The following is a 15,049-nucleotide window of genomic DNA, read 5'->3' on the forward strand; positions in this document are numbered from 1 at the left end:
TTGGGATCCAAATAAAATATACTTCTGCGGAATTGTTTGAACTGATCTTGGACTCTGCCGTTATTTATAAATGGCTTCCAAAGTGCTTTCCCAACATGTGTGAATCAACAATTCGCCTTCTTTGAACTCCACTGAGTACAGGGACTTTCCTGGTTGTTCTGCATATCGGGATATCCATTGAGTGCTGTCAAACAAATGATTTTCTGATCATTTTTATGATCAGTAATGAGAAGTTAATGGGGCTTTGTCTTGTCAAGTCATAAAAGCAGAATTCGCTCTCTATTCTCTGTACTCTATTCTCCTCACTGGGGTCGCAGGTGTGCCGGCGCATATCCCAGCTAACTTTGCATGATTTGGAGAGTTCAGTTAACCTACCACACATGTTTTGGGAATTTTGGAAGAAACCAAAGTACCCAGAGAAAACCAAAGCAGTCACGGGGAGAACATACAAACTCCGCACATGAAAGCCAGAGCCTGGTTTTGAACCAACGACCTCCGAAACGTGAGGCGGATGTGCTAACCAGCCATCCACCATGCTGCCCCCTCAGGGCCAGTTATTCAAATATTTTGGTGAATGTTTGTGCATATTTAAGATGTATGTATAATCTTGACCCGGTGTGGATGAGAGAAAATCAAGAATACATTCAAATGTGCACCCAAGGTTTGTTTTGAAAAATCATTGAAGATGTGCATTGTGAAAAATGTAATCATTAATAGCCGCATTAAAATGGCATCCCCATGATGAGTGTATTGAAACTTCTGACAACAACTGTACTGTACAGCGATCCCACATTTATTGTGGGGGCTAGGTTCCAGACCACCAATTATAGAATTCCGTGATGCATCCATGTTTTTTTTTAAACATATTTTTAAGCTGTTCTCAACTCTTATTAACCTCTACCGCACTCATAAATATTTCCGACACTCAAACACTTTTTATACTCTTAAGCATACATAATGTTAACAACATATGAAATTAAGGTAATCCCCATTAAAGTTGCCGCTGAGTGTACTGCAAAGCAGCCAGAGCATTATAACGGTCACCCTGATACTATTTTTCCTCCTTCTCTATGAACCGGACCGAAGATTAATTTATGCCATCCTGGCGATAGTCAGGCATAAACATTGTGCCTGTCTGCCCTTCCTTCACCAGGTCCAGAAGTTCCAGATTTACTGCTCGATAGCTGCGATCATCGTAGGCATCGTAGGGCTTGACATAAAGGATTGTAACATCTTCCAACGATACACGACGAGATGTTAGCCTATTTATCTCGCATCTATTGGTAAAGTAAACACGGTTACTGTGAGACGCACACGGTCAACAAGGTCTCAGTCGGCGCGCCCGCACGCACGCAGAAGCGAAATTGATTGAGAAATCTCAGCCCTCAGCACAACTGAGCTTTTGTACTGCATTGTACTTGACAGGTATTTTATTCTTTGCAAGATGAGTTTTAAGGAATTTTCATTTTTCCATCCCATGTTCTAGGCTATAAAATGCTGATTTTACCACGACAATAAATATATATGGAAAGAAATCCTGTAATATGGCTAATTATCGGCAATATAGAAATCTGAGATGCACTGAATCTGCAACATGTTATAATAACGCATAACGAGGGTTTACTGTGTACCCAAAGTAGAGCAGCTCTTAAATTATTATATTTTAATGTATTGACCTTAGTCAACCACTTGTCTTGAAATACTCTATTGATCACCTTGTTAACCAGTCACTTCACTTTTTAATAAGTAGTGTATTGTCATTTTAGTTTTGTTCTGTTTGATCCTTCCAACTGACACTGGAGACACACTGACATTCATAATTTAGGTCAGCTTTTGAATAAGAAGTCAGTAATGAGTATGACATGGACTTGCCATGTGTGAACTTACACAATTTTAAGCCCTTAAAGCCTATTAAATAATGACGAATACTAATCCACTCACACTTACGTATTGTTTCTCATTCAAAGTGAAATTAATAAAGGTGTATTTATTATGGGGCTTTTAGAATGACCTGGAGGAGCTCAGCCTTGCATTAAGAATATTTTGCTTTAAGTACACAGCAATTTAACTAGCATCACACTCATAGTGTGTTCATTATATGATCACTTTGGCCTAAATCCTTCAAGAGTCACGATGACAATAATGTGGAACCGTTTTAAATAAGACACTTATAAAACAAGCATTGTAATGGCACGACGTTGACATCTCTCAGAATATGATCAGACTGTAAGTGTCATCTGCTATCGTGGGCTTACGAACGAATCACTCAATGAAATGTGCAAACTGTGCGTTGTAAAACTCAACCTGGATCTTCTGTTAATCCAGAACAATACATTCATTAAGTACAGTTCAGTTGTACGCGTTTTTCCACATCCAAGTATAATATTTGCATTTACTCTTGAGAAATGTTTGTTTTCAAACATTTAACTCTTAAGTGCAAAACATTTCTCCTGTATTCTAGTGCAGTGTTCATGTTCAGACTAAATAGGACCTGCCTGACAAAAGCGAAGCAGACCAAAAGATCCTCAAAACTAGACGTCATGCTGAGATCTAAAGAAATTTAGGAATCTTTCACAAAGTAAATTGTGAGTTGGCAGTTCATATAATTGTATCTTTGCATCCGATCCGACTATAGCTCAAAGGGAAACCGCAGCACAATGGTTTGGTTGTGTTATTCCGAAGGGCCTCAATCATATTATATCCTCCACATACTCTTCATACAAGCATAGCTACACGAAAAAAGATTGGAATTCATATTTTGGGGAGAAATCATGCAATTGCTACAAAAAGCTGAAAGGATTTGTTGGCTTAGCTATAACGTTGTCTAATATGCAAACTATCCACCTCGGGACCAGCAGGTTACCAAAGCTTAAAGTCCACTGATTGACCTTTTGCCACAGGTGAGGGTTAAAGAGTCACTAATTAGGAAGTTACAATAGAGTGGGATTAGCTTCAGGGTTGTTCAGGCTGGACATGAGAGTTTTCCGAAATCCGTCTAGACACTACTATTGCCCAAAAAAGTCATAGATTTCTTTCAGGGTCATCCATATATTCGCAGTTGGCAAAGTGTTCAGCGCTCGGGTGTTGAGTGGAAGTGGATAAAGCTGTGCCGGTGGAGGAAAGTTAGGGTGACGGCGTAATTAAAGCTAATAATGGCCCTGCAAAGAGGAGCAGCAGATTTGTCTCCCTGGTCTAATGAGTAGATGGCGGGTGAGCGGAAATAGCTGCCTCGCTGTTGTCTCGTTGCTGCCGTGCCATTTGTCACAAGGACACTCCTCCTGGAAAGACGAGACAAGGTCAAGTGCGTGGCTGTCCCCCCTGAATGATTCTTGGCGGCATGGCGGGTCCCCCCTCTTCTACAGGGCAACTGGGACAGAGGCACTTTAGCAAGCGCCGTGCTGCACCACTTATCCTCTGCATCATTAAACCTTCCTAAAAATACACAGCCCACCCTGATTCTCACAGTGGAACAGCTAATTTCTCATTGAGGCCCAGTACACACACAAAGACGATCTGTCTGTTTCCGTCCCGATTTTGCTGTTCCCGACAAAGGACGTCGAACGCCAGACATGACCGGAGGATCTACATTTATGCAGTTGTAGTAAAAAAAAAAAAAAAAAAAAAAGGACGGTAAGAAAATAATTCTTGTCACTAATGAGACGAAAGAAATGTATTTGAAAAATGAACTGTCACATAATATTCATCATCAGCTATTAGAGTTTTAAAAATATGACTAAATATTGTTTAGTGACAGTGTGACAAACTAATGGCTAATCATAAATCAAATAATTCATTTCATCGGATGCATCTTCGCAGTATCGGTCTGATACACCAGCGAGTAAGTTGATTATCAATTGCGTTCCAAAATTGGGAATAAAATCACGTCAACATTGACCGTGTTGCATCAGTCCAGCTGCGGCATTTACACAAAAGTTACAATAGTTCCAACCATCTAATCGCTATCACTGTTGCTTCTCATTTCTGCGTGTTTATACAGCGCTGTGTCAAATCGTGCTTGAATCAGCAGTTTCAGTGGGGGATGTGATGGTTTTCATGACACAGCCAGTTCTAGATCTTTGGCTCAGTTGTCTGAAGAGGAGCAAATCCCAGTGCAGCATTTAGGTCCCAATGAGGTCTCTCGCCTTGAGATAGTCCACAATCTTCAAGAAATACCTCCCTTAAATGCACGGCCATAGAATTCTATTGCCAAACACATTGTTACAAAAATATATATTACATATAGTTATCTCAGTTATTGATGCAAGTTCACTAACTAACTAACTCATGTTAGAAATAGAAAGAAGTCCAACTAGAGGTTGGGCTTTGAGAGCTGGACGTCATTGTCTGGGATGCCAGGGAGAGAGCATGTGAGGGGTCTTTTAAACCAATTTGCTGCTCATAAATAGTACTCTTGGGGATCGGGGTGATGTCCGCAGCATTGCGGACAGTACCGTCGCTAATGGAGATCGACAACAGGCTCTGGAAAATGCACCCAAACTGGTCAGCCCAGTGTTTGACACGGATATTGTTCATCATGGTCTTCTTGAGGGCCCTAACCACACGTCCTTGGTTTGAAATGCGATAAGGGTTATGAGCAGGCCTGAGTCGGGACCTGGTGTTAGCACGCTGGGCGGAGTTGTCGCTCTGGAAAGGAGTTGCGGTCGTTGGGGAGAGACGCTGGGCGGCTGCTTGCGATGCGGACATGGTGGCGAAGCTCACGTCACTCATCTTCTTCAGACCCTGAGGAAACTTCTTTGCTCTCGCAATTCAGCTTAGCGATCTCGATGGAGTTTTTGATCTGGAAAATAAGATGCGTTCCCTGTGGCGGATTGCCGACTGGTCCCAGTCCTCCCAGTGACCCTGAACACGATAAGTGGTATATAATAAAATGGATGGATGGATGAACGGATGTAGACACTGTTTTCCCCCCCAATTGAGTTAGTTGAATGCCACATTATTTTTTGTTGATCTATTTTTGTACATTCGGAAAAGCATTCCCCCCCAGAATATTAATATCTAACTATCAATGGGCTGGGAGACGGATTAGCCCCCACGACTTACAAATGCTCTTTGGTTAGCAGTCAATCAGAGGGCACATAGCGTACAAGCAGACACAAACGTTTACATTCACACGGTCACTGAACGGTAAGTGAACACACGCCGCCTGCGCAAAACGTAGCGAGTGAACCACGACACCGCCTGTTAACCTTCCTCCATCCATTTTTTTTACACTGCTTTGTCCTCATTAGGGTCGCAGGTGAGCTGGAGCCTATCCCAGATTCCTACACACTCACTCTTACTGGTACTGTTTCTGTGCTGTAAGTGTCATAAAGAGCACTATACAAAGGTGCTCGTTTTATTATTACTATTACTATCTGCGATTGGCAGGGTGTACCCCGCCTCTTGCCCGAAGTCGGGCACACCCGCGACAAAAGTGAGGATAAGCGGTACGGAAAATGGATAGATGAATTATTGCTATTATCACCTTTAGCAGAAAAGCTGTGATGGAGCGATTTCTCAAAATGACTATAATCTATAATTGCTTTATGGATCGGTTTTAGCACGTTTAATAAAGTCAAAGAATATGAAAGTGGCCGTTGCGTCCCTTCATTTTTCTGTTTGCGGCCCTTGAAGGCAAAAGTGTGTTTTGAGAATGCGGGCTAAAGCTGAATAGCCAGACAAGATTCGAACCCCCAACCGAAGAACTGTGACCCTGATGTGCTGACCACTACGTTAGTATTGCTGCCATCATGAAACTTACTGATGAAGTATTTTTTTTAAATATATTTTTTTGCGGTCGATGTTTAGTGGTTAACACACATCCTCGTCACAGTTCTGGGCTCGGGAGGGGGGGGGGGGGGGGTTTCAAATCCGGGCTCCAGCTTTCCTGTGCGGTGTTTGCACCTTCTCCCTGCGCTTGCGTGGGGTTTTCTCCGATTACTCGAGCTTCCTCCCACGTTGTAAACACACGCACGTTAGGTTGATCATGTGCCCGGTGGCCAGTCCAGGGTGTATGCGGCTCCTCGCCCCAAATCAGATGGGATATCTCACCTGTGACCCTCATGAGGATATTTAGATGGCTTAACATTCCGTGTAAATGGGTCATCTTGACATTCTTGTCTTTACAGATTCAATAGAAGAGCATTTCAAAGCTTTCATTTTGAATTGCTCAAGAATAAAAAAATCATCATCTACTTTCCTCATCCTCAGAGTGTTATGAATGAATCACATTTTTTGGGGGGTTATGTATACATAATACGATGTTCGAAAGTTTCCAAAGCGCGTCAGTAACCCAAGTGTGCGTTTTTCATGCCGTCCACCGTCTCCTTCTTTGGAAGCCCCCCCCCCCAAAAAAAGAACCGCGGATCAAGTGAGGCGAGCACTATTTGCGCCGAGGAGGAAGCGTGTAGCATGTAAAGCGGCACTGCGGCACCGCCGTATCCCTGCGCCCCGGTCCCCGAGTCTCCGGGATCCTGGAAGTCTGAGCGGGGAAGATCCGAGGCTGCTTTGCCTTTGCGGGATCTATTTTGTCCGCTCCAAACCTACTGGTGCTTTATGAATTTTTATTTTTTTTTGTATGCAATTGACCGACGGACTGCAACTTATCGGGACGGTCCCTCCCCCACTCGCACGGGTTTGCATTTCTTGGTTTTGCATGACGTGTCTTGGAGAGAGAGTGAGCAAAAAAAAAAAAAAAAAAAAAAAAAAAAAGAGAGAGAGAGAGAGAGGCATGCTTTTGTTGCGTGTGCGGAATATGTTGGAGTGGGAAATGCCGCTCGGGAGGCTGCCGTGGGCTGCGCTGGATTACAGAACCGGATCTGATCTCGATCTCGATTGGCAGCACCAGCCTGGCAGACAAAAAGAGTCTGCGAGCGAACACAAGGGGAACAAGTCTTTTATTAGACCAGGCGGGGGGAAAGCTAGACCAGGTTTCTACTACAGAGCGTTTTATTCCTATTTTTTTGTTCTCATTTTTTGTGTGGAGCTATTTGTGCAGTAATGCGTGTCATCAGATGGGGCATCCGGTTCAATTCACTGATGCTGGATTTGCTGTGGGAAAGATGCATTTGCTTTTTGGATCACGAGAGCGCATGTTTGGAATATTTGGATAGATTTTTATTTTTTTGTTTTAATGTGGCTTGCTGCATTCCTAAATGCGTGCATGCAGGAGTGGACCTCAATCCCAAATCATACATTTGACTTGGTATTTGTGTTCAAAGTAATAATAATAAATAATAATAGTGATAATAATAATTTAAAAAAACAAACATGTTTGACTAACTTTGCAGGATTGCTACGCTCCACTACCTGCGCAAAGCAGTAATGAGCCACGTGACATGACAACCTGTGTCCAAGGAGACCATGTGAAGTTAGACTGTCACCCATTGGTTGCGGTGTGTGTGGTGAGGCATTCGAGGTACAATCCCTCTGCGTGTTACAACCACCACCGGCAGCATATGAAGGTGTGCTGGTTCAAAGTAATGCTTTTATTAAAGGCCACATTTTATTATACACACAGTACAAGTTTCTATGATGTAATGACCGGGACACACGCCACTTCAGTTAATGTTCGGGATGTGTTTGAATCGATGCCCAAGTGTATGTAACTGTCACAATAACATAACATGACATGACATGACATGACATGAGCGTCAGTGAAGGTATGTCATGCCAGAGTTTGCTACTTAGTGTTGACACACAGTTAAGCCAGACATGATTCATACCCTGGCCGATTTTTAACTTTGAAGTTGTCTTTTTATTGGTTGAATAAGTATCTTCTGGCAGCAAATAGAACACAAAGTTTGAAAGGAATATTTGCCATTTCCCTGTGATTGGCTGATGAGCAATCCAGCGTGTGCCCAGCCTTCCAATCAAAGTCAGCTAGGATAGTTTAGCCACAATCCTAATGAGGGCAAGCGGTACAGAACAATTGAAAGATATTTGCCATTGTCTTCATATCTAACCATCTCGAGGAAACACAATCTTATTCACCATTCTGAATGATCCTGGTAACCTATATCATCATTGAAAGCATTGTTTTCCAAACTCGGGCGCAGCGGACCAAAAATAGATCACACTTAACCCTAACCCTTTAATTGATAATGAAGAATATGTACCATTTTTGCAAAGTAGCTTTTCATATTCATGTTTTTTTTTAATCATTATTGTTTTTCTTTCAGTATTGTTAGTTTATTGTGTCTGTACAATACAGGTCGATGTCATGGTAATTGACAATTGGTGAATTTTAGTGGGCTTTGGAAGGAGCCACATTTCTGATTTGGGTCTCGAAAATGTTTCTAATCAACTACGGCGAGGCCTGTGTTTAGAACGCAATCATTTTGGATATTATACTTCAAATGTCAAAATGGGGAAACAATCAAATCAAAAACATTCTATTTATTTCAAAAAATAACCATCCAATACCATTCAACAATACAAAAAACACTAACTTAAGACTTGGCGAGCGTGTGAATATTGCTGGTAAATCACAGGAACTCAACAGAAACAGAAACAGAACGTTCGCTTTCCATTCATGACAGTTGTTTATGTTAATACCGTATAAGTGAGTTGTTGGGTCCAGGGTGACACTGTAGATGAAATAAATGTTGGCTTGATATAGGTCGAATGTGTTCATGGAGTGGAGGCCAGAATACTTTCTAGCAGAGGAGAATTGAGATCACAACCCTGATAGTAGTGCTGGCTTTAAATTGGTAGATGTATCCTTTGATAATAGAGGGCTGCACCATGCTGAATCTGTATAAAAACAAAACAAACAAAAAAAAAAACCTTCCCGTCTCACTAAAGACTATTTATGTGTGAAATGTGCCGTTGTGCAAGGTTATTTTACAGATAAATTAATTTAGTATTGCCCCTAAACTTCTCACTATTATTGATTTGATTCAAGCTGTTTTGAACAGACAGGACACAGCATGAGGTACAACTGCACCATTAAATGAGATTCAATACAAGAGCTGCATTAACAAAGTTGGTTGACTCAGATACGTTGTAGTTTAACAATATATTGGGTTTTTGTTCTTCATACTGACTGCTGTTTCTAATATTGTGACCCTCGTGTGGCTAACCAAGATTTTAGCGACAGCTCTCAGTCAGATGCAGTTGCATTACTAAAGTAACGCAAATAACGGTCAATATAATGTGGTTATAATAATTATCGGACGGTATCTTTTGTTAAGGCAAACATTTTCTCTTATATCAGCTGTCATTACATAGCGCAAGTGGTCATAATGTTGTGAAGGGTCGGTGTCAATAAATCAGCAGCACAGGTTTGCGTTGTACTTGGGTCGCAAACCCCAACGTGTGCTGTGAATAAGATACGTAATCGTAAAATCCCTTTGGAGTTGAGAACTTTGGCGAAAAGTAAAACCTCAGAGATGATAGCGGAATAGTCTTAAAAGACATAATGATGTCGTATCAGGTTTTATGGCCTGGGAGATTAAGGAACCAGACGAGACTGCCGCCATCCTCATCGAACCTTCATCTTGCATTATGGAGAATGGCACAAACCTGCTGTATAGTCTGCCAGACCTTTTGCAAAACGGCATCATTAACTGAAAAGTGCAGTTGAACTCTGCTGAGTGATCAAGTTGCAAATTGCTTGCGTTCTCTCTCTTTGTCCGACAGGAGGGCCAGTTTGCTGTGTTTGCGCAAGAAGAACAGGAGAGGAGGGAAGATGCGACGTCACATGTTGAACTCGCCCATGGCGGATCGTGATCCCTCAACAGACTTTTGCTTTAACTTGAAAAACTCCTCCAGTAGCGGAAAGTACATCTTCTCCGTGATTACGCTGTCTAATCGATGATTTTATGGCAGTGTTGTAGGATTTGATGGATTGCCGCTGGGGACCGTTACCGGACTTGGAATCTAGCTTGCTTTAGTGACTCAATGCAGGTTTACCTTCCCTGTAAAAGACTTCTTCGGCTGGATATTACATGATTACCTCGGATCCAATATATTGGTAATAGTCACTGGGATATCCTCCTCTGGGATTCAAGTGGATTTGGAGCATTTGCAGTAATTGACCCTTGAAGACTTTGCTTTTCATTAAGAGGGGGGTTTATCAGGATCTTTCCTATGAAGGACATGGATGGCCCTCAATCTCGTGGCGTGCGCAAGAAGAAGAAGTCGAGGTCAGAGAGGAATCGGGAAAGGAGATCAAATGGGATAAGCAACACTTATGTTAAGAGCTCTGTCTTTCATTTGTCATCTGACTCGGAGCGAGAAGGAAAGAGGGAGCCCTCCTCATCCCGCCCGAGACCACCACGGAGAAAACGAAAGGAGTCTACTTCTGCTGAGGAGGACATCATTGATGGCTTCTCTATCACGGGGTTTGTGACCTTGGAGGCGCTGGAGGTGAGTGCTACGCAACAAAATGATAAGCTTATGTACTCTCTCTGCGTCTTTGTCAATGGCTTGAATATCTTTGGCATCTATCTGGTACGGCTGTGGGCTGTGGGCTGGTCTGACTGGTCCAGGCAGGCGTTTTGACTCCCACCTGCGTAATGTAGCAATTGTGAGGTTGTGGAGTTCAGCAATCTTGCAGTCTTTCTGAGAGACATCTGTCGTCGTGTTCAGTTCTGGATTCATTTTCACAAGAGTTTTCCACCAAAGTGGTACTCCACGTGAGGGATGTTCAGCTGTGCTTGTAGTGGCTCTTATGCGTTTATTTGCTCGCAAGTCAAACAGCTATTTGATCCATGTTACTACAAGTTTAGTCAGAATGCCAGTGATTTATAGGCGTCTGGCTTCTCCTGTGATTGGCACAGGCTGCCTACCAATGACACAGCTCTGAATTATGACTTAGATCAGCAAGGCATTGAGACAGCATGTCAGCATATCTTTCTGTAATGGAATATTACAGTGTGTGTGAGTGACACATTTCTAATTAAGATGTTGTGCTATAAGCTTTCAGAACAACCCACCTTGGCACAGATAAATGCATCTGACATTGTTCCTGGAGATAGTCATACTTTTAAATATGATACGGATTCAATCAATAATGCGATTATTAAAGCATGCCGTGGTGCCAAATATGATTTATTTAGCGCCGACATTCTAAACAGTCTCTCCCGCTGTTATTAAACAGATCCGTCATGGCTATCTGCTTCACAATTGAACTTTTTAGAACATTACAAATAAAAAAGGATAAAGCGGACTCCCTCAAGTATCGAGGGGTGCAGACTCTGCAAAGATTGAATCGTAAAAATAGAAATTGAGGAGGGAAGTTTGCGGAGAACATAACTGAGTGGAGTGCTGCCTATGTGTTTGCTTGACCAGATTCTTAACATTTTGGCGAATCGATTATTATGCTCAAATATAAAAGAATTGTTGTTGTTCATGCCCATGCCTCCACGAAGTTTCATGGAGACTGGTTGCGTAGATTTGACCTCATCCTACTAACTAACTAACTAACTAACTAACTCTCCTCTGCACTCGATTGTGCTTGGTGGAAGTGGAGTTAGTAAATGCCTTGTTTTTTCCTTTTTTGGTACATTGTTGTCTTTTGTTAAAAATAAAGATGAAACCCCTAATGTCTTTACTTGATGATTCATTTGTTCATACAAATGTAAAAAAAAAAACAAAAGACTGAAGTCTTGTCTTACTGTTATTAATTTTCATTTCAACCAATTCACACAGCTCTTAGCTGTGTTTTTAAAAAAATGGCTATTTGGTTGGCTTTTTCTCTGAGAGACTAGTTTTGTTTACATCCAGAACGTTCACATTTGCATACATTGTACAGCTGAGTAGTTTCTTTGTTTCTATCAGATGGGAAACAAAGTTTCTAACTTCACAAGGTCAGGTTTCCAGGGATAACACAGCCTGACTTGCATTTTCTTATCAATGCCGTGCGATACCAGTCTCGTTTCATTGGTGTGACCAAATCTCAGGGATCTGCGCATTTGCATTTGTCCTCACTGTATCATTATGGTAGTCAGATTAAGATATTTTCACAGGAGGCTTTTTACAATGTCCTTTTCAAGTCATAGACCTTTTGTGTGACCTTGCTTTTATAGTTCTTTCTGTCCGTGTTATCCTTTTTGGTATTTCAGTATTTTTTTCTTTCAGTTTAATGACAGACATAGAGTCAATTGGCTTTAGTGACGAGCGTTTTAGTTTGAAAGGTTATGTGTGGTATTATACTGAGCCACAAAAATACCGACCTATTCAGGTTTGCTTTTATTCCTCAATGCCTTACTTCTTTTGCCACAATCACTGCAGTAAGGTGTCAAATTCCAGCTGTTGAAAAAGCCAATTTTCATTCTAGTTTCTCAATATTATAACAGTACAGAAAAGATCAAGCTGTAGATGTTGAAGGAATTCAATCAAGAGATGTTTACTCCACTCAAATCTAATCGAGAGTAAAAAAAGCTAATTATAACAGATTAAAATAATGTATCATTTAGATTATAGATTATTACTATAATCTATAATTTATACTTTTATATATATATATATATAATAGGAATAATAATTGTTATTTTCAAAAATGATTTTGAATCGTGGCGGCACAGTGGACGTAGCTAGATAGCTGGGATAGGCTCCAGCACGCCTGCAACCCGAGTGAGGAAAAGCAGTACAGAAAATGGATGGATTTTGAATAACTACTATATTATTTAAAGCCATTTTGAAAATAATATGTATCATTCGTGGGACCGAGCATACTTGCCAAGCTTGTAACGGAGGAGGGTCATTATTCATCTGACGACACACAGTCATGGTTCCACAAAAAAAAAAAAGCGACCACTAAACGCTTATTTCAATGTTGGCAGAAACAGCGATGAAAAAGCAACGTTTAGCATCAACTATTGGTTCTTTTTTTTTCATTTGTAAATATATTTTCAAATGGGCACCGCAAAGCATGCTGGGAGTAGCAAGGCTTTCACCGTCATTACAACATATATTCTTCGCATATTACCGCAGTTCACAGCATCAATTCCTAATTATTCTAGTAAGTTTGATTTTAATGTACCATGTGAACATACAGGAGTCGGAAAATGCCGCTGACTCGTCCCTCTCGACCTGAAGAAGTGTAGGTGCAAAGGCGGAGCTCAATTAAACGCTTCTCTGAAGAGTTAATCTAACACCATGTGATCAACTCTGTGAAATAACATCTACTCTGGACACCGTTTAAATCTGAAAAAGTTACAGATTGGGAGTTCAAATCACCTGCCAAAAATGTAATCCTGAAATGTCAACACTCCAAGTTTTGCTGTGTACAGAGCTGTGCACAAGCATACCACAGCACCAGTAGCTCCTGTTTGGATGAAGTTAAATTCTGATGAGGTCAGACCCCTGGAGGAACATACTAGTGCTTTCCATCTGTCATCACCATGCTGGAGTGACACTGCTCCCAGGCCTTCTTTTCATGTGCGTGCTTATATATTCGCTAAGCATTTACAACTGCCTCGTCCAAGATGAAATGATTTTGATATTCAAATAGCATGCGGTGCTAGTTATTGTTTGGACAAGGTCTTTATGCATTGGACTCCAGCTTGAACTGAATTTTGGAAATTGGCTTGTGCTAGACCCCGATGAAGTACACTGCTGATTTTTGCAGTGTTTGGTTTTCCCTTATCTGCACTAATAATACACAATATCTCATTCTAACGTATACATTACATTTACTGTACAGTGTATTCATTCAGAAATAGTGTTCAAGGTTTTTTTTTTTTTTTTTTTTTGGTCAAATGCACATCCCTATATTTATTATACAACATTTAATGACTGGCTTGTTTTGCTCCCCCCCAATTACATTCCTTTTGTCAGCGTGGAAAGTCTTTTATCATGAATGGAAAGTCTCTTGACAAATAAACAAAATGAAGTATGTCTCGCTGCACTGCTCATTGCAAATGAGTTATTTTGCTATGCTTTGCAATTTATTACGGATGTCCAGAAAACAAGTCGGTACAAGGTCGTAGCATCTACAAATAGCTTAACAGTCTATAAAGGCACTTAATGACTGTTGTCACTATTGAATGGAAGGCTAATGAACCTAGCACCTCACGGCTACCAGCCATTCAGTGGTTAAATACTGTTTACCAGAAGTGATACGAAAGGGAAATGTCTAATGGCGCACTCACATGAGGAATTCAGTGCATTGCTTGTGCATGCTTGACTCCTAAAGTCCACCTTGTTAATAACCGCAGGTTGGAAGCGGGTAGCTGGAGCATGGTACATTTGTATAAGGACGAGAACACAGTTTAGATGTCATAGAATCAATGCAGGTGGCACGGTGGAGCAGTTCCGAAAATGGATGGATGGATGGATCGATGCAACCATTCGTCCTCTGCAAGTTATGAATGATGGTTGCCACTTTGCATAACAGAAATAACCACAATGACTGAAAATAATCTATCTTTAGCCCAGTGTTAATCTGCCCTAAATGTTTTCGAGAAGCTCAATGCCAGTGTCTCTTCTATTGTGGATCTTTGTATTTTACCTTTTGATGAAAATTAAGATTAATGAATGAGATTCAACAGTTTTGAATAGACAAACGTCGGAATAATGAATAATTAGTTTGGTTTATTAGGGAAAAGAAGTTTCCTTTATGTTGAAGTATTTGATGACTCGGGGATAGTACAATGGAACCTCAATAAAACGGACAGCGATATAACAGATAGCTGATAAAATGAATTGTCGGGACTGAACAATGTGTCCAAAAATTGTTTCCATTTGTCACTTAAAATGCCGTTTGTCAAAGTCTGTTAGTCCCAGAATTGTCCGCTCTTGCTTACTGGCAGTGTGGCGCAATGCAGATGTTAGTTTTATTTACAATACCTTTGTACTGTACTGTGCTTTTAGGCCACGAAAAAAAAAAACTACAAAACAATAAGTTGTTACTGTACAGTAATATGGGTGCATATGGCTTCCAAAAAAGTGCGTCAATGGAACACACAATCAGCTATATCGGACGACCCCCGACGACCCCAAACCCCCCCCCCCCCCTCGCTCCTATTAGTGCCTTCTATCGAGGTTCCACTGTAATTTGATGTGCAATCTGTAATGACATGTTTGTAAATATGTGTTTCTA

General features: G+C 41.1%; 1 protein-coding gene across 11 annotated transcripts in view; it reads left to right on the plus strand.

Annotated features, from left to right (window-relative positions):
* The first annotated feature begins 6,464 nt into the window (after positions 1-6,464).
* auts2a (activator of transcription and developmental regulator AUTS2 a) overlaps positions 6,465-15,049 on the plus strand; it is a 316,982-nt gene continuing 308,397 nt past the window's right edge. For 9 of the 11 annotated variants that reach the window (XM_061702003.1, XM_061702011.1, XM_061702008.1 and 6 more), the window contains exons 1-2: positions 6,766-7,463; positions 9,643-10,371. In XM_061702003.1, the coding sequence (XP_061557987.1) occupies positions 10,093-10,371 (279 nt within the window). In that variant the 5' untranslated portion in view covers positions 6,766-7,463; positions 9,643-10,092. Of the gene's footprint in view, positions 6,549-6,765; positions 7,464-9,552; positions 10,372-15,049 lie in introns of those variants that run through there. The other 2 variants (XM_061702005.1, XM_061702004.1) reach the window with 2 other exon arrangements.

This window comes from Phycodurus eques, chromosome 17 (assembly GCF_024500275.1).
Source record: "Phycodurus eques isolate BA_2022a chromosome 17, UOR_Pequ_1.1, whole genome shotgun sequence".
NCBI lineage: Eukaryota > Metazoa > Chordata > Actinopteri > Syngnathiformes > Syngnathidae > Phycodurus > Phycodurus eques.